The sequence below is a fragment of the Triticum urartu genome, chromosome 1, assembly GCF_003073215.2.
Source record: "Triticum urartu cultivar G1812 chromosome 1, Tu2.1, whole genome shotgun sequence".
Classification (NCBI taxonomy): Eukaryota; Viridiplantae; Streptophyta; class Magnoliopsida; order Poales; family Poaceae; genus Triticum; species Triticum urartu.
The window spans coordinates 559751901-559774640 of record NC_053022.1 but is presented as its reverse complement, the minus strand read 5'-3'; the positions used below and the strand labels follow the sequence as shown (position 1 = coordinate 559774640).

The following is a 22740-nucleotide window of genomic DNA, read 5'->3' as shown; positions in this document are numbered from 1 at the left end:
CATATGACAAATGAATACCACGTTGTTACAATAGCAAAAAAACATAGAAGATAAAGATAATGCTGACTATGTAATTGATCATTTATGTCGTTCTAAGTATTATAGTTTTATGTGAATAACATTCACATGGATGGAGAAAATAGAAAGGATGATGAATAGAGTGGGGGAGAGTGCTTAGAAATGTTAGTTTTGTTATCAAGGATTTTGCAATATATGTAAAAGAAAAGTATATACAAATTCTAGCCGCGCAAATGCACAGGCCACGCTGCTAGTTCCTGTAAATTAAAGGAGGCCTAGAGGGAAAACCGATGCGGCCGTGTTCATGTGTCCCGCGCGCAAGTGAGGCATAGTAAACTATGCTCTTTTTTATGTGCGAGATAGTAAAGCATGATTTTGATTTGCTCAACTGAAAGAAATGCTACTCCCTCTCATCCGTATCAATGATTTACTCGATTTTTAGACCACAGAAGCACTTCGTCGGGGAAAGTGTAATCCATGAGCCTTTCCCCGGGCGTGGTTTTCAGAGCGGATCCTCCGTGTGTCCCACAGGATACGTCCCGAGATGCCGCCGGACGGCGACCTGCGACGCCGACGCCCGCCGTGCGCCCACAGACCCACCGCCGGCGCTGTGGCATCCAGTTGTCCACCGTTGGCAGCGACACGGCCAGCCACCGCGGGATCTGCCGTGCGCTGCGTTCACGGCGGGCGCACCACGCCGATGCCGCCCTCGCTCTGCCCTCCGACGAGGCCGAGAGCGCCGCGCGTGCGGCCAAAGGTGCCGTTGAGCCGTGCGTGCGTAGGCCAAAGACAAAGAGAGCGCGCGCATCTCCATGCGCGCAACGTCCAGAATGATATTGTACCGGCGCGGCCGTTCACGTGAGTGCGTCCCCGTGGGCGGGTCGCATCGCGGCCGTCGATGGGATCGGACGGCCGGGCGAGGCGTATAAATCCATCCAGGTCACCCCGACCCCAAACCCCTCACCAACCACCGGCAGAAGAGAGAGCCGCCCTTCGCTCCCCCCAGAGGCCAGAGACGGACACGATGGCGGCGCCCACCTCCTCCGCGGCATCCACCCTCGCCCCCTTCTCCCACCCCAAAACCCTAGCCGCCGCCACCGCCGCCGGAGGCTCATCCTCTGTCGCCTTCTCTCCGGCCGCCTCCCACCCTGCATGCGCCCTATCAGTCTCGGGCGCCCGCCGCCGCGCGGTCGCCGCCATGGTCGCGGCCCCGGCCAAGGTCGGCGCCGCCATGCCGTCGCTCGACTTCGACACCGACGTCTTCAACAAGGAGAAGGTCTCCCTCGCCGGCCACGAGGAGGTACGTACGCGCCCCCGCCCCCACTCCATCTCTCGCTCCTCACTCCCACCTCCGGGCTTGCTTTTTTGCTCTGGATTCTTACGATTTGTTCCGTGTGCGGCTGCAGTACATCGTGAGGGGCGGGCGCAACCTCTTCCCGCTGCTCCCGGAGGCCTTCAAGGGCGTCAAGCAGATCGGGGTCATCGGATGGGGCTCCCAGGTCCAGTCTCCAGCTCTGCTTTCCTCCCCTCTATGCGCAGTTTCTTTCCTCACTCGAGAGATTTACATGTCTGTCTACTCGAGACACTGCTTGGATGTACACATCAGTCGGTGCGGTCAAACGGAGTGGCTGATTTCACAGATTTGCTCTGTTCTGCCACTTGGTAGGTTCAGAGTTTGCAGGTCTGTCTGCTGGCTCTAACAGATTTTTCTCTATGGTGCTTTTGCAGGGTCCGGCGCAGGCCCAGAACCTGAGGGATTCCTTGGTGGAAGCCAGGTCTGACATCGTCGTCAAGGTTAGCTGTTCTCATGTACAAGTATCCAGCTTTAGACATGGGATTGAGTTTTCACTATGTGTTTAAGTGAAAAGCTCTGACTGAAGCTTTGGCTTGCAGCCCTGAGTGGAAAGAAAACCCACAGCTAATGCTTATTGTTTTCTTTAGCTTTCTAGTAATTTATCACTCGTTTACCTTTGATGTTATACAACTTGGAATATGCAAATTGTGTGCCAGCTTATATTCTGTCTCATTTGGTAGGTACTTTGGCACTACCATGTCAGTTGTTCAATAAGCTGTCTTTTTTGCTTTCAGATTGGCCTCAGGAAAGGTTCCAAGTCTTTTGAGGAAGCACGTGGTGCTGGATTCACCGAGGAGAACGGAACCTTGGGAGACATATGGGAGACGGTCTCTGGCAGTGATCTTGTGCTGCTGTTGATCTCAGATTCTGCCCAGGTGTGCTTCACTTACGCTCAATAGCTTTCTGCATGATTTTAAGCTTTCCTTTGTTAATTGTTTGTTTAGATCAGGCTCAGCTTCAGGATGATGTTTCTTTGCATCCTGTTGGTTTAATTAATTAATTAATTTAACTTGCATGTTCTGCCTGGAGCATACGTACTATCTATCATTCACTGCATGATACATTTGTCTGAGTCCCATCATCACTTTATTCTATCCTTGTAATTAAAGTTCTCATTTACTTTCTGCAGGCAGACAACTATGAGAAGATCTTCTCTCACATGAAACCAAACAGCATTCTTGGTTTATCTCACGGGTTTCTCCTTGGACATCTGCAATCACATGGCCTTGATTTCCCTAAGAACATCAGCGTGGTTGCTGTATGCCCCAAGGGAATGGGTCCATCAGTTCGGAGACTGTATGTTCAGGGCAAGGAAGTAAATGGTGCTGGCATCAACGCTAGCTTTGCTGTTCACCAGGTATGGTATTTTGCTGACTTCTCAACTATCAATTTGGTCTGAAGGCATGCAGCTACCCGTGTGTGTTTGCTCTTTTTGATGTATAGGATGTTGATGGAAGGGCCACTGATGTTGCTCTTGGGTGGTCGGTTGCACTAGGATCCCCGTTCACCTTTGCTACCACTCTAGAACAGGAGTACAAGAGTGATATCTTTGGGGAGCGAGGTGAATCTCCTTTTCTTCTTTGTGACTTTATGTTGCCTGTTATGATTGTGCTGTTGCTAACCAGTTTTTGTCCAGGAATTTTGCTGGGTGCTGTTCATGGCATCGTGGAGGCTCTGTTTAGGAGATACACAGAGCAAGGAATGGACGAGGAGCTGGCATACAAAAGCACTGTGGAGGGCATCACTGGAATTATCTCCAAGACCATCTCAAAGAAGGTATGCCTTGATTGAACTTTTTGTAACCACCTTTAATCTTTGCTTATCAGTCCAATTTGCCCCTTCTTACCAGGGGATGCTTGAAGTATACAACTCCTTGAGCGAGGAAGGCAAAAAGGAGTTCAACAAGGCATACAGTGCATCATTTTACCCTTGCATGGACATACTCTACGAATGCTACGAAGATGTTGCCTCTGGAAGTGAAATCCGGAGTGTTGTGTTGGCTGGTCGGAGGTTCTATGTAAGTTCTTCTGCTGTTAAAACTGCAACCTTCCAATCCGATTCTGTTCATGATTAGGTTTGGGGTGTGGACACCAAATAAGACAGGGTGATTATTGATTCACACCATCTCATTTTCTTTATGCTTGCACAGGACAAGGAAGGCCTTCCTGCTTTCCCTATGGGCAAAATCGACCAAACTCGGATGTGGAAGGTCGGCGAAAAGGTGCGCTCGACCCGGCCAGATGGTGACCTTGGCCCTCTCCACCCCTTCACGGCTGGAGTTTATGTTGCACTTATGATGGCCCAGGTCAGGCTCCTCTCCACTCAGTTACATATTATACCAGTACACTAGAATACGATGGCTTGACATCTTATTCAAGTTGATGATGATGTGTAAGCTGTAGATTACACTTCCTGAATGATTGATTACTCTACATGAAACGAAAGCAATTACTGATCTTTCCTGTTTCCCTTTCTAAACTGCAGATTGAGGTGCTGAGGAAGAAGGGGCACTCCTACTCTGAGATCATCAATGAGAGCGTGATCGAGTCGGTGGACTCGCTGAACCCGTTCATGCATGCGCGAGGGGTGGCCTTCATGGTGGACAACTGCTCGACGACGGCACGGCTGGGGTCGAGGAAGTGGGCGCCCCGTTTCGACTACATCCTGACCCAGCAGGCGTTTGTGACGGTGGACAAGGACGAGCCCATCAACCAGGACCTCATCAGCAACTTCATGTCAGACCCTGTCCATGGCGCCATTGAGGTCTGCGCCGAGCTGAGGCCCACCGTCGACATCTCGGTGACGGCCGACGCGGACTTTGTGCGCCCAGAGCTCCGGCAGTCTGCCTAGGTTTGGGGCTGAAGAGTTGTTTTTTGATGGGTGGACAATTCATGGACTGTAATGTATGCGTGCGACTAGCTGTTTGAAGTTGTGAACTGCTGTCAGGTAGAGAGAGACCCCTGTTGGTGGTGGACTGAGTGAGTCGTCTTCGTTTCCAGAATAATAAAAGTTGGTTCGTCGGGATAGATGTTGCTGTTTGTGTAGCTTTTGCCGCATCTCTCTCGAAATTCACGTACCAGTGGTAGAGCTCGCCCGCGTCGTCGGTGGCAGTAACAGCAGACGCTGCCCCGGCCTAGCTTATGGTTTATGGACTGTTATGGCGTTTTTTGTAATTGAAAGATGGCCCTCTCCTATCAACAGTAACATGCTGATGTCTGTGTGACGTGGTAACTGAAAACCGGTCAAAACAACCCAGAAAACAAAGGAGGTTTGATATTTGTCTGGTTATCGAAGTATGGGAACCATATGGTTCAACCCTAGAACAAACTAAAAATATGGTTTTAGCTAAATCCAGACTCGTAACACTTTATACAACCCGGATGACGAAGGATCACAGCGCGCAAAGCACAAACCTGCCCGAAGCGCAAGCAGCAAAAAAACACAACGAACCAAGACTAAGAATATCCAACCATAGATAACCAATCCCTCTGCAAACTATTATATAAGTGTTTAGATTACTAAAATAATAGTGATCTAAACGCTCTTATATTACTTTACAGAGGGAGTACCAGCTAAACAAATAAAAGGAAAAACAAGAAAGGAACTGAAGCAGGGCTAAGAAGAGACTCCAACTTGCATCCAACTATATCAACTATACCAGCTAAGCGAAGGAAAAGCAAGAAACGAACTGAAGCATGTCAGAGAAGATCACGAGTAGCTAATTCATGAAGACTTTCAGGGGGGAGCAACTGAAGGATCAACCACCAATCCCAAGGACGCCTGGTCGCCAACCTTGTGAGGAGCGGTACACCTCATTTGCTACTTGCTCAATGGCGCCGCCTTTCGATTTCTCTCATTTATCTGCAATATAGACCAGAAATTCAATAGCATATCAGCCTCACTAAGACCATAGGATCACTAATAATTTTCTTCTCAAAGATAACATCATTCCTGCAACCCGACTGAGTCCAAAAAAATAGCAGAAATCCCAACTCGCACCAACTTTTTCTTATCATGCTTTGGAAAGCTTTTAATCCAACTTCGAAAACATTCATTTAGGTTATTATGAGTGGAACTTACATCAAAAGCACATCTCAACAAACTCCAAATGAGTCCAGCAACAGAGCATCGAAAGAAAAGGTGATCAACGCTTTCATATTCCCCACAATAACACACACATTTTGTTACCAAGCCATCCCCTTCTAAGGAGATTATCTTCAGTAAGAATGCTCTTTTTCACCATTAGCCAAAGAAACACTTTAATCTTAGCAGGTATTTCATTTTTTCACAGAATTTCTTAGGGAAATTTCATTTAGGTTCCACCAATTTCTTATAAAGAGATCTCACAATGAACTTTCTATCTGCAGTAAGCATTCATTCAATTTTGTCTTTACCCTTTCCCATTTTAACTTCTTCACATCTCTGTTTCAAACTCTCACACAATTCCAGAGACTCCCCATAAAGAGTTTTCCTAAAGGCAAATCCATTCCAGCCTTGCACCAAAGCATCAACTATAGTGATATTATGATCAAAACTAAGGTCATAAAATCTAGGGTAAAGCATGTTTGAGTAGGCTTTTCTTACAATATTTGATATAAAAGTCTTCAACTTTCAAGAGGCTTGTCCAAAATTGAGAATCTCCCACTTTGGACTCGACCCTAGATAGGCATTTGTTAGGGGCATATTTGTTTGACAACACGCTTTTCCATAAACCAGACTCAGTTTCCAACTTCCAGAACCACTTGGCCAGCAAGGCCTTATTCATAAGCTCCAGATTTAAAATTCCCAAACCACCCCGATCTTTGGGTTTACAACAGGTATTCCAATTAACAAGATATCTTCATCACCTTGCCAAACCATGCTAGCTCTAAAGAAAGCAACCCTTTTCTTACAATAGGAATAGGGTAAAAGGACATTATAAACAAAGGTATATTAGTGAGATAAGCCTGCACCTGAGTAACTCTACCAACAATAGTTCCTATCAATTTTCCTTGCCAACATCCACACCTCGTCTCAGTTTTATCCTCAACCCCTTTCCAATGTTTATTCCTAATTCTAACATTGGACAGAGGCATACCCAGATATTTTAGAGGTAGACCTTCTAACTGACAAGAAAAAATCTCTTGGTAGAGAGCAGTTTTGTTTTTAGCATCTCTGAAGAAGAAGAATTCACTTTAATGAAAATTCATAATCAAGATTTAATTTTTCCTGTGAATTCCAAAACGACTCACCGCCTCACATGTTCAAAATTGTTTGGCCTCGTTTGGTTGATATTTGGACCAAAGTGAGTACATATGATGAGTTATTTTTTTTATTGATTGACGATTTGCAAGTTCATGGATACCAAGTGCGCTGGAGATGTTACAATAACTACACTGGTGGTTTTCTAATTTGATTTACCCCGCAAAAAAAAAATCGACATGCATGTCTTTCCACAAATATGGGCATATATTGTGAAATGCACAGAACATGGGGAGTAGTCATTCTGGTGGAAACTCTGGGAATTCACTTGTGATCTTCAATGTATACTGCCTCGGTTTTCAAATACATGTTGGTAAACCGCATTATGGATTAGTACCATGGAAGTAATATTTCTTTTAAACGGCGGCAAACGATTTGCCTCATCCATTAATTAAGAAGAGAAAATAGAGTTTGTTTGAATTACAACCGACCCATAAAACCCCACATGGTGATTACTCTCATGCTACAAGTGCCCCTAGTTTCTTAGCTCCCGCAATGCTCCAAAGCTTGGCCTCTCCTAGAGTGTTGAGTAGAATCAGCAGCGGTGCACTTTTGTTATGGAAGACATGGGAGTTTCTTTCATTCCAAATTGTTCAAGAAACAAGCATGGTGAGGGAGGCCACGACCTTCCAGTTGGGTACGGTCAACCCGGTCCTATGATCCCAACAAGACTTGACGGAGTCCTCCAAGTGCCATGAAGAGATGTCCATATAGTGTAGACCAAGCTTCTCGATTACCAAATTCCATAGCCTAATTGTGAACGACACTTGAAGAAGAGATGCACTCCCGTTTTTTGCTCCCTCTTGCATAGAGGGCAAAGGCCATAATTTGGCCACCCTCGTTTGGCCAATCTATCGGCGGTCCAAACCCGGTTTTGAATGGCTAACCATGCGAAGAACTTGACCTTGGGCGGGATCCAAACTTTCCAAATCATTTGGTCCATGGGGGAGAGAGTCATTCCCAAGAATTGTGCCTTGTAGGCGGAAGCCACCGAGTAGTGCCCATCCGTAGTGTGCCTCCACACAATGTCGTCTTCGGCATGCTCATCAAGGTGGAAATCAAGTAGAAGCATCCACAGCATGAAGAACTCCCTTATGTGGGTGACGGAAACCATGGTGGATGGGTTGATCTTTAATATCCATGCACTAATAACATGTTGAACCATTTTTTCTAATTCTCCACATCACACCAGATTCTACAACAGTTGTCCTCATTTGAATCTGGTTTAACTTGAAAGTTTTTTGGATTTTTCGCTGCTAACTGGTGTGCGATGTGATGATACTTCAAATTCTTGTTTAACCTGGCATTTAAAAGAAAACGACCAAATGTGGGCTATACTTTAAAATTAATGCAAAGAGTCAACATGGAGTTATCTGGCACCCCCATGATACCATTTTTTGCAAGCCGGTAAGACGACCTAAGGCGAACACCAATTGCCAGGACGCCTAAGCGCCTAAAGCGGCAATTGCAAGGTGCCGCGAGGGCGCCTTGCTGCATGTTACGACAAAATTTGGCAGCTTTACCTTAGTCAATGCACATAGTATGTAATGTCACACCTATTCGTTCATATTGTTTTCCACATCGTCTTATCTACTGACAAATGAAGAAAAAAAATGTTGACTGAGCTGACATGAGTTATTTCCTTAGTGGTTTGTGCCCATGTTGGGGACTATAATTTTGTTAGTTTAGTCATTTTAATGCCTTTGTATACGTCATCTTATAAGGACACATCCTGCAATGTGTATTCATTATGATCACAGTGATGTGTGAGTGAAATCTTGAACCAGAAATAGCAGCTAAGTATCCTGGTGGTGGACAGGGGAGCATGAATCACATTGGACTTGTACGTATAAAACACTGGTGCTTGCGCCATTTTTCAGTATTTGTTTAGAGCTAGCAATACTACTGTACGTCTTAAAGCTGCCTCTTCCCCAGTGAATAGTGCTCCAGTCACCTGTAATGCTACCTGAGTTCTAAACTGCTGTTAATACTTGAGAGATGTAAGTTATGCTTTCGAGCTATAGTTAGCTAGAACTATATTGTACTTGTCTTCTAACACTTCCTCTTATAAATAAAGTCTAATAATGCTGATATATTGCGCAATAGAGCATCAGAGGATTGAAATTCTATAAACTTGGTACGATGCCACAACCACGACGATCGAGGACTCTGCATCCTGAAATAAGAACAAACATGACAATTAAATATGCATGATCTGTTGGCAATTAAATATGCACTTTTGATACATGAGCACTATGGCGAAGTCATCCATTGACTACAGACAGGTTGAGCATTCAGCACGCTTTAACCTGAAAGCAGATAGTGAGATCCTGTAAATTTGGCAGCTAGTTGTTCTTGCCTGAAACTCTTCAGTTGAAGGTGATGCAGTGGTACAGCATAGATGGGGATTTAGTCTAGTGGTAGGATATTTGCTTAGGGAGCAAAAGGTCCCGAGTTCAATTCTCGGAATCCCCATGTTGAAAACCCTTTTGCAATGCCATTTTGTGCTTTTGGTGCTCCGAGGATAAGGTTTTGGACCACAGGTTTGATGAGGTCCATAGCCTCACTATGCATGGCCATAAGGCCATTCCTCTTCTGTTTTGTGGCTGTGGTTCAACTGAAGAATTTTCCGGTTCTATCTGCATGCTGTTGTAATTTGACTGCAGACTGTCATCAACACATGCAAACGGTACAATAAACAGAAAAATTATAATAATTTCGTGAATTCTCGGAACACCTCTTTCTTTTGGTATTTTCTAATTTCATGAAGTTTGCCTTTCTTCTACAGCTGCTTGAGAGTAACACAGCTGGATTTCTTTTCTGAACCCTTGGAAGTGACCTCCTGCTCCTGACCCCAAATTTTATAGGATATCAGGACCTAGGGTTTACAAGATCCTATTCGGTTAGTATCGGTGGAGGAGTCCTCCTAGACGTTGACTTCCTTGTCGTGTACTCCAAGTCTTCCGGGTCCTTCTCTTTATTGGGCCCTTAGACCGTGAGGTTGGCCCAGGGCATAAACCGATCTAGGGGGCCACGGGTCGTCCTACTTGGGCCGGCTTCTGACATGATGAGGTACCCCTGGGCCGTAACATCATCAACCTGGAAAAAACACGGAGATATCAAACCAAAAAGGTGGCTCCTTTCTATGAAGATTGAACTACCTCGGAAGTACTGGAGAAAACCGAAGTCTCAGAAGTTCTAGAGGATGACAAAGCATTTCTGAGTGAAAAATCGCAGAAATGCTGAAGTCATAGCTCACATGTTCCAAAAATATTTGCTTGGGAGTACCTATACTGAGACTCTTGTGTTGAAGCAACTGAGGGGGGCTCGTAAGTTTCAGATCAAATTTCTCTCAAATAAACTTGGTAAACAGTCAGTCCTCTCAATTGATTTTGCCATTAATCATCAAAACCCAATAAGAGTACCCAAGAGATGCACTTTCAATGTTTTTTTGTGTGCAGCGCATTGCATATGGAGTGCAAATACACCCGCTCATCATGCTTATAAGTCAAGTAAACTAGATGAAAAAGTTGATGTGATGTTTGGTGGGTCCAATTGATGCCTAGATCTCTGATCCCTTTGCCTTGCTCGAAGAACTTCTAGTGACGCACTACATATTGAAAGAACTAGGATTGGAAGCGTGTGCTCTCAGCAGGGACGCATACGTGTTTATATAGGCAATATATTACATGATACGGCTAGGTTGTTTGTAGACTTGATCCATACTCCAAGGCTATACAAGAGAGGATCTATCTATCCTAACAACCTGCCTAGATACAACAAACTCAACGTACAAACACGCACACATATTGTCACGTTACAACTTAAGCCTATAACTTAACATCCTCCCTCAATCTAAACACGTCAAGGTTGAGATTGTTCTTGAAGGCTTGAAGTTGTCGAGCTTGAAGAGGCTTCATGAAGCCATCGGCAACTTGATCTCCTGTTGGAATGAACCTGATGTCCAAGAGCTTCTTAGCAACTCTTTCACGAACAAAGTGAAAATCAATTTCAATATGCTTTGTTCTTGCATGGAACACAGGATTCGCAGAGAGGTAAGTTGCACCCAAATTATCACACCACAAACAGGAGACACGTGGCCTTGCAATTCCCAATTCATCAAGCAAGGTTTCCACCCACATTACCTCAGCTGTTGCGTTTGCTAGTGATTTGTATTCTGCTTCAGTGCTGGAACGTGAAACTGTAGCTTGCTTCTTTGCATTCCAAGATACAAGGTTAGAGCCAAAGAAGACAGCAAATCCACCAGTAGACCTCCTGTCATCAAGACATCCTGCCCAATCTGCATCAGAGAAGGCACTCACTATTGTTGAAGGTGACTTACATATTTTAAGACCAGTTCCAGCACTTCCTTGGATATATCTGAGTATCCTCTTAACAGCTGTCCAATGCAGAGATGTAGGAGAATGCAAAAACTGACAAACCTTATTAACAGAAAAAGCTATATCAGGTCTTGTCAATGTTAAGTACTGTAGTGCCCCAACTACACTTCTGTATTTTGTTCCTTCCTCTGGACTTAGCAATTCTCCTTCATGCAATGACAACTGTTCAGTAGTAGACAGAGGTGTACTGGAGGGTTTACAATCCTTCATCCCTACACGTTTAAGTATCCCTGTTGCATATTTTTCTTGGGTTAGCAGAATACCATCATGTATCTTTTTTACTTTGATGCCTAGGAAATAATGCAACTCGCCCAAGTCCTTTAAGGCAAACTCATTTTTCAAATTCTTAAGCAAAGCTAAGGTAGCCTCTTGAGAGGAACTAGCAACAATTATGTCATCTACATAAATGAGCATAAAAATGATCACCTTCCCTTTCCTGAAATAGAACAAGGAGGTGTCTCCCTTGGAGGGCCGAAAACCAAGTTGTTGAAGCTTTGAGTTCAACCTTGAATACCACGCCCTGGGTGCCTGTTTCAATCCATATAAGGCCTTGTCCAACCTACACACATGTTGTGGTTTGGTTTTATCCACAAAACCAGGTGGTTGTCTCATATAAACCTCTTCTCGAGAACGCCATGTAAGAAAGCATTCTGAACATCCAATTGGCGAAGGCTCCATCCCCTAGACACAGCAATAGACAAAACCAATCTGATAGTAGCTACTTTAACAACCGGACTAAAAGTATCCTCATAATCAATACCATAGCGTTGCTTAAAGCCTTTAGCCACTAGTCTAGCCTTATATCTATCTATAGTGCCATCAGATTTTCTTTTGATTTTATACACCCATTTACAATCTATAATATTTCTACCTAGTCTAGGTGGAACTAGATGCCAGGTTCTATTTTTCATGAGTGCATCATATTCTACTTCCATAGCATTTTTCCAGTTTTTATCTTGCAAAGCTTCTACTGGATTACAAGGTTCTTGAGTGGCAGCAAAATTTGCAACTTTGAAATTTTTGTCATACCTGACAGTTCCATCACTAGGAACTTTGGGCTTAAATATACCTTTTTTAGCCCATGTGTTCGGGCGTGTAGCCACAGGAGATCCGGCGGTTGGCGTAGAGGATCCGCCACCTCATACCAGCAGAGAATCCTCCTCGGCTGTCGCGCGGTCGGGCATGGGATCGCGTGCCCGTGCGCCAGAGGCTGGGTCCACCGAATCCAGCGTGGGATCACGCACCCGCGCGCCAGGAGATGGGTCCAGCGAATCCCGCAGCGCAGGCGACAAGCGTGTCGGGGGCGCACCATCATTGCCCGTGGTGGAGGGACCCGCGGAGGGACCCGCGGTGGAAAACGACCCGGACCCAACCGATTGTCGCCAGTTGTCGGAGGAGGGCCCCGCTGCATTGAGGCTGCCGCCCCGCACGGGAGACCGGCGCTGCGTGTCGCGCGTTGGCTGGCTGCCCGTTGGCCCAGCGCCTGGTGGTGTCGGAGGAGCGCCTGCATCAGGTTCTGCGCCAGGGTCTGCGCTGCCGCCAGATCTCTCGGGATCCGGCGCAGCAGTGGGATCCACCTCAGGTCTGGTGTCGGACCTGTTTGGACTCATCTGCTGCATAAAATGACGTTTCTGAGTGCTGTTTTTTCACTATTTTCATCAGCACAGCCTCCGTTAGTGGCAGTATTAAGGTTATTAAACACATGATCATCAGTACATTCACCCCCATGATCAGACGGATTTAATAACTTCGGAGAAAGTAATAGAATTTCGGCATGAAGACGGGTGCCGGCGTTGGGATGAAGACTAGCAAAAGGAAATATATTTTCATCAAAGATAACATCTCTGGAAATATAAACTCGTCCAGTGGATATGTCAAGATATTTAAACCCTTTGTGAAGATTGCTGTACCCAAGAAAAGCACATTGCTTAGAGAGGAATTGAAGTTTATGATTATTGTAGGGTCTTAGGTTCGGCCAGCAAGCACACCCAAAGATTCTAAGAATGGAATAATTGGGTTTTTCATGGAAGAGTTTTTCAAAGGGTGTCTCAAACTTGATGATTTTGCTAGGAATTCGGTTGATCAAGTAGGTTGCCGCAATGAAGGCCTCATCCCAGAATTTTAAGGGCATAGAGGCTTGAGCAAGAAGGGATAAACCAACTTCGACAATGTGTCGATGTTTCCTCTCAGCTGACCCGTTCTGTTGGTGAGCGTGAGGACACGAAACGTGGTGAGATATGCCTATCTTGGTGAAGAAGGACTTCAACTTTTCATACCCCCTCCCCAATCTGTTTGTAGAGCGAGAATCTTACGATCAAATTGACGCTCTACTAGGTTTTGAAAGTCATGAAACTTCTGAAATACTTCGGACTTGTGTTTGATCAAGTATATCCATGTGAATTTACTGAAATCGTCAATGAAACTCACATAGTATTTCTTTCTTCCTACTGTTTCAACAGCAGGACCCCAAACATCAGAAAACACAAGTTCTAAAGGAAATTTTGATTCACTTATTGACTTTGGATAAGGCAACTGGTGACTTTTGCCTTTTTGACAGGCGTCACAAACATAATCTTTATTGAAAAAGGTTGCACACGGGAGATTATTCTTGCTAATGATCTTGCTAACAATAAGAGGAGATGGATGGCCTAGACGCCGGTGCCACCTATCCGAGGATAGTTTGGTGACACTGAGCATGTGCTTCTTGGCGTCGGATCCCGTGTGCCTAACTGGGTAGAGTCCTCTTCTACCCCTGCCGCGAAGGAGCACCTTCTTCGTTCCCCATTCCTTAACAAGAAAAGAATAGGGATGAATTTCAACAAAAGTATCATTATCAACAGCAAGGCGGCTAGCGAAGATTAGACTTTTGTTGGCTTGAGGTACATGAAGAATGTTGTTTAGGAGATCTCGATCAGGAGTATGAATAGCTGAATGACCAATGTGCTTGATAACCATACCTGAACCACTGGCAGTATGAATCTGCTCGTTTCCACCGTAGCGATCACGTACGATCAGCTTCTCCAAGTCTCCTGTGATGTGATCAGTGGCACCACTGTCCAGGTACCAGTTCGTGTCCACCCCGTACTGCGGTGCAGCGAGGTTGGTCGACTTCTCCTCCACGCCTTGATAGGATTCGTCGTAGCGCTTCCAGCACTTCCAGGCTGGGTGGCCCATCTTGCCACAGATCTGGCACTGGACCCTGGGGGCGGGGGCATGGTTGTTGTTGTAGTCGCCCCCACCGCCGTTGTTGCCGCCATGTCCGCCTCCGCGTCTCCAGACTTGGAGTAGCTGCCGCGCCCGCCGCGGTCACCACCATTGCCGCCTTGTCTGCGGCCGCGATCACCACCGCCACCACCGTTCCTACGGCCTCGGGTAGCGGCGTTGGCAGAGGATTGAGAACCCCCGCCGCGAAGGTTGAGCCTCGTCTCGAAGCTCAGCAGCTGCGAGAACAGCTCAGCCACGGTCACCGGCTCCACCCCGGAACACATGGCCGACACCACCGGGTCAAAATCTTCATCTAGCCCGGCCAGGATGTGGGAGACGATGTCGTCGTCGTCCACCCTCTTCCCTGCAGCGATCAGCTCATCGCAGAGGGACTTGATCTTCCCGACGTAGTCGGTGATGGAGGAGTTGCCCTTCTGCAAGTTTGCGAGGGCGATCCGAACATTGGTGGTCTGGGAACGAGTGTGGGATGCAAGCATCCCTTCCATCGTGTTCCAGAGCTCAGCAGAGGTGTGACATGAGGCGACCTGGATAGCTATCTCGCGAGGAAGAGTCGTCAGGAGATAGGAGAAGACTTGTTGATCTTGTGCATACCAGGTTTGGAAATCAGGGTTCGGCGCTTTTGCCGTCGTCTTGCCATCGGAGGAGGTCACATCGATCTGCATGGGAGGTGGCGACTGCTCGACGTCAAGGTACTTGGCCATCTGCGCTCCACGGATGGCCGAGGGCACCGTCGCGCGCCATAGGGCTTGGTTGCCCTTCGTCAGCTTCTCGGTGGCGGCGTGTACGAATGGCGAGGACGGGAAGGAGTTTGAAGACGACGCTGCCATGGATGCGTTCGAGGATGGCTCTGATTACCATGAAAGAACTAGGATTGGAAGCGTGTGCTCTCAGCAGGGATGCGTACGTGTTTATATAGGCAATAGATTACATGATACGGCTAGGTTGTTTGTAGACTTGATCCATACTCCAAGGCTATACAAGAGAGGATCTATCTATCCTAACAACCTGCCTAGATACAACAAACTCAACGTACAAGCATGCACACATATTGTCACGTTACAACTTAAGCCTATAACTTAACACATATATCTGTTGAATCTTTGAAGAGCTTTGGGGATGCACTATAGAACTTTGTAAACGAGATAAGGTGCTTATCTTATTTCACCATTTGGAAACCATTTTTGCCATTTAAACATACCAAACATCACTTAGGAGTGTTCATTGGCGGAACCAAGATTTCTTAGTTGGGTGTACATAGATTAAAATTTAGTGTTCTCTACTAACTTGTTATAAGATTAGTATTGGTTTTAAGCTGTTGTTCCAAAAAAAATGGATGTACATCTATACACCCATGAACTTAACTAGCTCCACCCATGGGCATGCTGTAGGCTTGAATAGTGACTGTTTGAGATAATTAGCAAGCTGGGCGAGGGTGGCTTTCTATAAAACAGACAGTTGAGCTTTTCTCTTCTTTGAGAGAGTTTTAGAGTAGGAAGAGAAGAGAGGTTATTGGATCCACAAATCTATCCAAATATGAGTGATAAAATTCAGGATTTGAAGTCTCCTTTGTTGGCTTCCACCTTGTACCTGATTCATCTTTATAGTGGAAGATTGTTCGCCGTCGTCCGTGGTTTTTCCCTGCAAGGGGTTTCCACTTGGTGTTCCTCTTGTCCTAATTGTTGCTGCTCAAGTTTTTGCCTTATATTTGTACCCATTGCTCAAGTTTGGTATAGTTTGATTTTGTTGACATTGTAGACATATGACATACATCGTTCTTTGATATGACGATGATTATGTTGGGGTATCTATTGTTGTGTGTTGTATAAACTTCTCTTGCAAGTATATTATTGTGCTAAACATTGGAAAATTTGATGCTTGTGGATTTCATGGTTCTTTGAGAGAGATTTCTTACATTAACAAAGGAGTTAATTAAGGAACTGATAGACACATCAAACAAAAGAAGAAGATGAATGCATGTATGAGTCTGATTAACAACTCCCTGTTACAACAAAAGAACCCAACAGAGAAAGATCAAAGCAACAGGGCAGAGATGAAAACGAAAGCTATCGCTTACAGTTACTGCAGGCTGAGCCAATGATCATTTTATCCACGCAGCGTCGATCTCAGCTGCCCCGCTTTGCGTCGGAGGCGCCACCCCCTCTCGCCGCCCCAGCCCTCCGGTCAGCACCCTGCGGAGTCGTCCGGTCTTGCTCTGGTAGGGCTGAGGCGCCAGAGTCCCTGCCGGTGAGCCGCTGCACGACGGACTTGAAGTCGGCGGCCGTGCCGGCCTCGACGTACAGCGTCTCGATGATCCTCACCGTCGCCGGCGGCTTATTCGCGCCCTGCTGCTCCTCCCTCGTCGACATCGGCCAAGTCACCTAAGGTTAGCTGAAGAGAATGGACGTACAGGTCCAGAGGTAGAAGAAGAGTACAACTGGGAGGGGGATAAGTAGCCGACGAGCCGTCACTGGCAGGAATTTGACCGTGCTCGGTCAAGAAGACGAGGGAGACGTGTGATCTTCAAATGGCCCGGCAGGCGGTAATGGCTTTGAAGAGGCAACACGATCATGGACTCCTTCCTTCTTTTGGGCTCTTAGAGCATCTCCAATAGCATGTGTATATTTGGATGATATTCATATAGACAATGGTCTAAAAAGACTTCCTCATATACACGTTCAGTTTTGCATCAGAATGTTTATATACAGGGACCATAACAGGTGGGCCGTCGCTGAGGAGAGCAAAAAATCGTGGCTGCAGCAGAGTTTAGACGACGTCTTCACATTGTCCAAGCATGGACATTGTCGAGGTCGATTTAGAGAATTTATATATTTGGACGACCATATAGACAAGCTGTTGGACGCCTGTTTTGGGCTCACGTCGTGAAAAACTAGTATAGACATCCAATATAGACAAGCTATTGAAGATGCTCTTAGATAGTAGAACCATATACTATCTCAGTATAAAATATTAGTAGTATAATCGGGTGAGTCAAACATTTTACAGTTTGACTGATCATATGAAAAGACTATTACCAGCAGCTACTCCCTCTTTCCCAAAATATAAGCAAATCAAATTATTTTGCACGGCAAATATGACAATACCGGTATCGTACATTGGGTACAAAGCTAAGTGTGACATACATTATGGGAAAGAGAGAGTACATCACAAAATGGTATTATTACTTGTTTTATATAGTCAAGTAATATGTCTATAAAAACGCAAGTTTCTATCAGAAGAAAACTGACGGTCAAAATGTAAATCAACAGAACGTGTCAAATTTCACTGGAACCACAAATGTTGGGAAGTAAATCGTGCATGTAATGGCAATGACCTGCGGTGCTGTGATGAATACCAAGTCTGAATCAGTCATAGGGAGCAGCTGGGAAACTCAAGCTACTAGCTCTGCCCCGCAACCCCATCGGTGATAGCATTTCCTTCAGTTTCCTCTGCACGACAACACATAACAAGACAGCCGCGACACCCGCACGTGTGGTGCTTTGGTGGAGAAACAACATGTTGTCTCAGTCAAGGCAATATATGACAAGTTACCACAGTCTAAACAATACGATGACAAGTTATCGTGGTCAAAAGCATACATCAGCAGCTGCATTATCTTCTTCAGTCAATACCTTACACGAGCGAAAGACTGCGGTTTTTCAAACCTGTTCATCATCTTATTACAGTCACTAACCCCTAAAAGTTGACGCGGAAAAGGCGTATCTCTGAATTTACCATAAGGTTAGACAGACCCATACAACACACGGACTGAACTAGAGAGAGGGAAAGAACAGCTAACATCTACAGAAGACATAGCATGGTATTTCAAGTATCCCGCATGCACAGAACTAAGCAGAGTGCTGGGGACTTTCCCCGGCCACAAAGGCGCAGTACTGCTAGGATCACACTGCCAACGAATTGTATGTGTATGTTTGTCATACGCCGATCAGTATCATCCTCCACCCTACATGCCGTTGAACTGTCGAAAACATAAATATTACAGTGAGATTTCCATCGTTATGCCCATGAGCATAAGCATAGCCAGATTACGCAAAGCAAAAAGCCTAATAGCTGGAGTCAGGCATGCGGTAATGGAATACATTTTGATATCAACTTGAGAGAAGGAAGTGCATATTACCGATGATCCAGGCTGCCCATTCAGTGCACCCACTTTCTTTGCAGCCTGCTCAGATTTCGAACCCTTTGACGTGTCACCCTAGAAGACAATCAATGAAGAGTAGATTCAGGAAACTTGAACCTAAGATAATAGATCGCCGAAACATGGAAGACCAGTAAGGCAATGAATATACCTCCATCTTCAGAGCCAAGGGTCATCATCATTCATGAAAGAAGAGTAAAAAAAACTCATCAGCACAAAAGTTATTTCGTGTAAAATATAATACTGTAATTCTATTGGTAAGGAGGAGTTTGCAGAACCATGTATACTAGAGAAAAAAATCCTGAGTTTGGTCTAAATATAAAACTAAAAAGGTAACATCGTGCGTACGCAGTTCTGGCTGCACATTCCTTTTCAGTTGAATAAGCTTGTAACACATTTTGTTGGTAAATCTAACAATAACGATTTGACATTAACCGTCAGAGACTGATAGCTTAATGAAGGCAAAACTGAGGGACAATCATCATCCTTTCAGTCACAAAATTAGGAAAATTTCTATGAAGTTGGTTCGTCTTATTCATCATTAATAATAAGTAAAGGGGAAATTCCACCCAAATGATGCGTACTTCGTACTCTTAGGACGTTTAGTTTGCAGAAAATCTTCAACTACCCTGCTGTTGACAACTCCTTCAGGCATTCATCGACACGGCGAGGAGCAAACCCATGTGAGTGACATCCTAACTAAAGTCAATGCCTTGATGAGCACAGCGACAGCAGACGCGATTCAGGGGCATCCTCTTGCCTGCCTATCATGAGTCTAGGAACCATATCACTGCAGCTAAACATGGCAAATACAGGGCCCCTTGAAGAAATTCAGAATTCCCAACAACAATACTGTACCCACCCAACCTTCCAATCACACCAATTCAGAATTCCTCGTAGCACAAGCAGCACAACAAGAGGGGAATGAATGAATGAATATCACCTCCCGGTAGAGCTTGAGATAGAGCTTGAGGGGCTCGACGTAGTCCTCGAAGCCGAGCGTGCCCATGGACCAGATCAGGTCGTCGCCGTTGATGGTCTTGCGCTTCTCCTTCATGCACTTGTCGCTCGCCCTGCGGCGCCCGGGATCACAGATGAGTGAGCTGGTACTAAGAAAGCTGGAGCGGATCAGAGGGGGAGAGAGGGAGGCGAGGGGCGGAGGCTGACTCGCTGGTGATGAAGCTGATGAACTCGGAGACGCACTCCTGGATGGACTCCTTAGCGTCCTTGGCGATCTTGCCGTTCTCCGGCACGCCGCGCCGCATGATGCGCCCGATGTTGGCGATCGGCAGGAACCGCTCCTGCTCCTTCGCCCCGCTGCTCTCCGGCGTGCCCACCGCCTCCGACATCGCTAGGCCTGCGCCTGCACGGCGGCGCCATGGTAGGGAGTGAGAGGCCGGCGGCGAGGTGGCGAAAAGGGAAAGCTTTTGTGTTTCGGGGGGAGAAGAGAAGCAGCGGCGCTTACCTAATTAGGAGGGAGATGGACGGAGATGGCGGAGGGGATCAGCGCCGTTGGTTGGTGCGGGAGGAGGGCGCGGCCGGCCGCCGGATCTGGAGCTGAAGTTGGTGGAGGGCGGGCGTTGTGCTCCGCGCGAGACGGGAACAGAGGAGGGGAAGCCTCCGGAGCCTTGTCGTCTGATCTACCAACAAGGGCCTGTCGCTAACCGTCCGATTTCTTTCTTAGCTTTAAACAAATCGCATTTGTTTGTTGTGGCTTTCTAGAATCTTTGATTAAACAAGGTTGGTAACCACAGTATCTTTGAATTGAAAAGCAATATCATTGTTTTTTTACAAGAAAACTTCCAATCTATTCAACTTCGATCATGATAGCACAACGAACACTACAAATAATAAAAATTACATCCAAATCCATAGATCACCTAGCGACGACTACAAAGACTTAAGTGAGCCGAAGGTACGCCACTGTCATTGCCTGTCCCTTACCGGAGCCGGGCAAAACTTGTTGTAGTAGACAGTCGGAAAGTCATCGTGCTAAGACCTCATAGGACCAACACAACAAAACAATAACAGCTGTCGAGTAGCGTAGATCAAAAGGATCCAATCTGAAGATAGTCGAACGTACATGAATGACGACCAAATCCGAGCAAATACATCAAAGACAGATCCGCCGAAGATACATCTCCATACGCCCACCAACGATACTAGATGCACCACCGAAACGGGGGCTAGGCAGGGAGAATCTTATTCCATCTTCAAGGAGCCGCCGCCATCTCACCTTCCTAAGCAGGGCACAAACCCTAACAAAACTCGAAAAGATGTGTAAAAACGGAGCCCTCCCACCAGCAAAGGTCGGGACCCACTCCGCTCCCATGGCCCTAAAGTCACCGGAGGCGAGGCGGATCGACGGCTACCCCGGCAGGAGGTAGAGAAACCCTAGCTTTGTTTCTTAAAAGGAAATTCCATCCTATACTCGCAACAAACTTGTTTCATTGTTGGTAAATATGACCCCTCAAGAAAAAACTTGTTGGTAAATAATTGAGAAGAGCATTAAATAAACAAGTGGAATGAAATGGAGGCTTGAGTAAGGCCTTCTTCTTCGACCGTTTTGAAGCGACTCAATGTCGTAGTCATCACATAGCCGACAAACCAAGCAACCGATAGTTCAAATGATTGCAGTAAGATGGCTAGCTTGATGGGGGTTCAGCAAAAGATCTACATCTGCAAACAGTCTCGTGAGATCTATAGCTTCAGATCCACGAGACCACACCTTTGATGCGTGCTACTGACATTACATACCATCATCGTCAACATCGTCAAAACCGAAGCAATGAGCAACAACAAAACCAACGAATGGAGACCAAACTATCCAACGAGCAGGTGAGGATATGTTGTCCTCCCCCCTCTCGACGCCGAGAAGAACATCAAAGTCGACGGGGCTCTCATGAAATGACCTTGGTTGCATCCTTGTGCTTCTCATTTGTTTCCCTTAAAATTAACCCTCTCCACAAGAATGGAGATGAAGTGGTGACTTTATGTGTCAAACATGGGTATATTAGTGTGCTTGATAGAAAAAGTGAAGCTCCGGGTTGTCATGACACTTGAAGATTTCCTTGGCCTCGATGCATGCTTAGTTCGCATCATTTTAAAAGCACAAAAAACAGAAGAAAGAAAAACATAAATACACACACACAAATCTGAGAGGTGGGCTATTTATCAAACATGGCATAGAGACAAAAGAAAAGCAATGAGTGCGAAATCAGTAGAATTTTTTCTTCGAGAATTACATGCAAAGTAGTTCACTCTCAAAATTTCCTATGGTTTTCAACCTACAGACCAAGGAAGCTCGACAAAAGGAGTGTAAGAGTTAAAAGCCATATGATTGAATTAAAACAAACCGTAAGGGCTTCTTTGAAACAACATGTGAAATTTAAAGAACAATGGAGGATTGCAAGTAAGATGGGGAAATGCATACCCTATCATTTAGATCATAGAGTTGCATTTTTAGGAAGTCGTGAATGCTCTCTGACCTGGTGGATCCATTTTTTAAAGGAAAATTATCTTCTACTCCGTGCCTATATCCTTTTCCCCTTAAACCATTTGACTAATAACCTTAAAATCACCAAACTATTCACTAACGGCTCCTTCTCATCAACTACTCCTTGGGATATCGACAATCCCTATGGGGACCACGGATCAAACCCATCCCGTCCATTCCCCATTGCCTCATGCCCATCCCCATTTACATGACTAGGGATTAAATTTCCGCATACCTGCCCCCCACTGGGAAGCGAGCTACGCAGCAAAAAAAAATATGTTACACAATTACACCCAGGATCGCTATGAAGATGGCGGTAACAATCAAACTCACCGGCGGTGCAGAGTAGCGAAAGCAGTGATGAGTCAGTGCAGCTTAACAATCCCATCGATTCCCGCAGATAGGTTACACCTCCCAGCCGTGAGAAGAGTTCACCGAGTCGAGAGTCGAAGTAGACGACCCCTCCGAAGTATCCACGCGTTCCATGGTAGTACTCCGACAAAGCTTCGACGTCCAGGAAGAAGAATTGCGAGAAAATTAGAGATCAAGAAAGCCTAGCGGCTCTTCTTGTCTAATTAGGAGTCTAATTCACGTAGACCAATTAGACCGAGATTAGAGCCCGTTCAGAGGGGAAGATGTATTATAGTGTTTTATTGGTCCAGTAGTTGTTGATCTAGATCGTTCTAATTTATTATTCTGGTATAGTATTGTTTTTTCAATGGATATGTTATTTTGTAGAATTTTTTGGGATGGTTTTAGGATTTATTTTTTACGACTACGTGACATGTTGGATGGTCTTTAGATGATCGATCGTCACCTTTTTGCGCACCTTAGCAGATGACACCCCTCT

The 22740-nt window shown here is 45.7% G+C and overlaps 3 protein-coding genes, 1 non-coding gene and 1 pseudogene across 4 annotated transcripts; 2 read left to right on the top strand and 3 right to left on the bottom strand.

Annotated features, from left to right (window-relative positions):
• The first annotated feature begins 968 nt into the window (after nt 1-968).
• On the top strand, nt 969-4398 carry LOC125530074 (ketol-acid reductoisomerase, chloroplastic). Its single transcript, XM_048694467.1, has 10 exons — nt 969-1318; nt 1425-1517; nt 1747-1812; nt 2107-2247; nt 2502-2729; nt 2816-2933; nt 3009-3148; nt 3222-3389; nt 3522-3677; nt 3857-4398. Exons 1-10 carry the CDS (start codon nt 1043-1045, stop codon nt 4220-4222), a joined length of 1752 nt encoding a protein of 583 aa, XP_048550424.1. The 5' UTR covers nt 969-1042; the 3' UTR covers nt 4223-4398.
• A 4618-nt stretch (nt 4399-9016) lies between these two features.
• Nucleotides 9017-9088, top strand: TRNAP-AGG. Its single transcript has one exon. It is a non-coding gene; the product is annotated as a tRNA-Pro (tRNA).
• A 5349-nt stretch (nt 9089-14437) lies between these two features.
• On the bottom strand, nt 14438-14576 carry LOC125533297 (annotated as a pseudogene).
• Nucleotides 14577-16194: 1618 nt separating this feature from the next.
• On the bottom strand, nt 16195-16688 carry LOC125530063. Its single transcript, XM_048694461.1, has one exon. It carries the CDS (start codon nt 16602-16604, stop codon nt 16362-16364), a length of 243 nt encoding a protein of 80 aa, XP_048550418.1. The 5' UTR covers nt 16605-16688; the 3' UTR covers nt 16195-16361.
• A 1131-nt stretch (nt 16689-17819) lies between these two features.
• LOC125530052 (nuclear transcription factor Y subunit B-4-like) lies at nt 17820-20061 on the bottom strand. Its single transcript, XM_048694453.1, has 6 exons — nt 19860-20061; nt 19562-19757; nt 19338-19467; nt 18546-18551; nt 18374-18451; nt 17820-18214 (listed from the first exon to the last, which is right to left on the bottom strand). The coding sequence occupies exons 2-6, from the start codon at nt 19741-19743 to the stop codon at nt 18200-18202; spliced, it is 411 nt and encodes a 136-aa protein (XP_048550410.1). The 5' UTR covers nt 19744-19757; nt 19860-20061; the 3' UTR covers nt 17820-18199.
• Between the last annotated feature and the right edge of the window lie 2679 nt (nt 20062-22740).

Bases quoted from the DNA above. Each gene is read 5' to 3' on its own strand.
- LOC125530052 (XM_048694453.1), bottom strand. From the start codon at position 19,743: ATGTCGGAGGCGGTGGGCACGCCGGAGAGCAGCGGGGCGAAGGAGCAG. The intron at 19,468-19,561 runs GTCAGCCTCCGC...CGGGCGCCGCAG, and splicing joins ATCAGCTTCATCACCAGCGA to GGCGAGCGACAAGTGCATGA.
- LOC125530074 (XM_048694467.1), top strand. From the start codon at position 1,043: ATGGCGGCGCCCACCTCCTCCGCGGCATCCACCCTCGCCCCCTTCTCC. The intron at 1,319-1,424 runs GTACGTACGCGC...GTGCGGCTGCAG, and splicing joins CCCTCGCCGGCCACGAGGAG to TACATCGTGAGGGGCGGGCG. The intron at 2,248-2,501 runs GTGTGCTTCACT...TACTTTCTGCAG, and splicing joins TGATCTCAGATTCTGCCCAG to GCAGACAACTATGAGAAGAT.
- LOC125530063 (XM_048694461.1), bottom strand. From the start codon at position 16,604: ATGTCGACGAGGGAGGAGCAGCAGGGCGCGAATAAGCCGCCGGCGACG.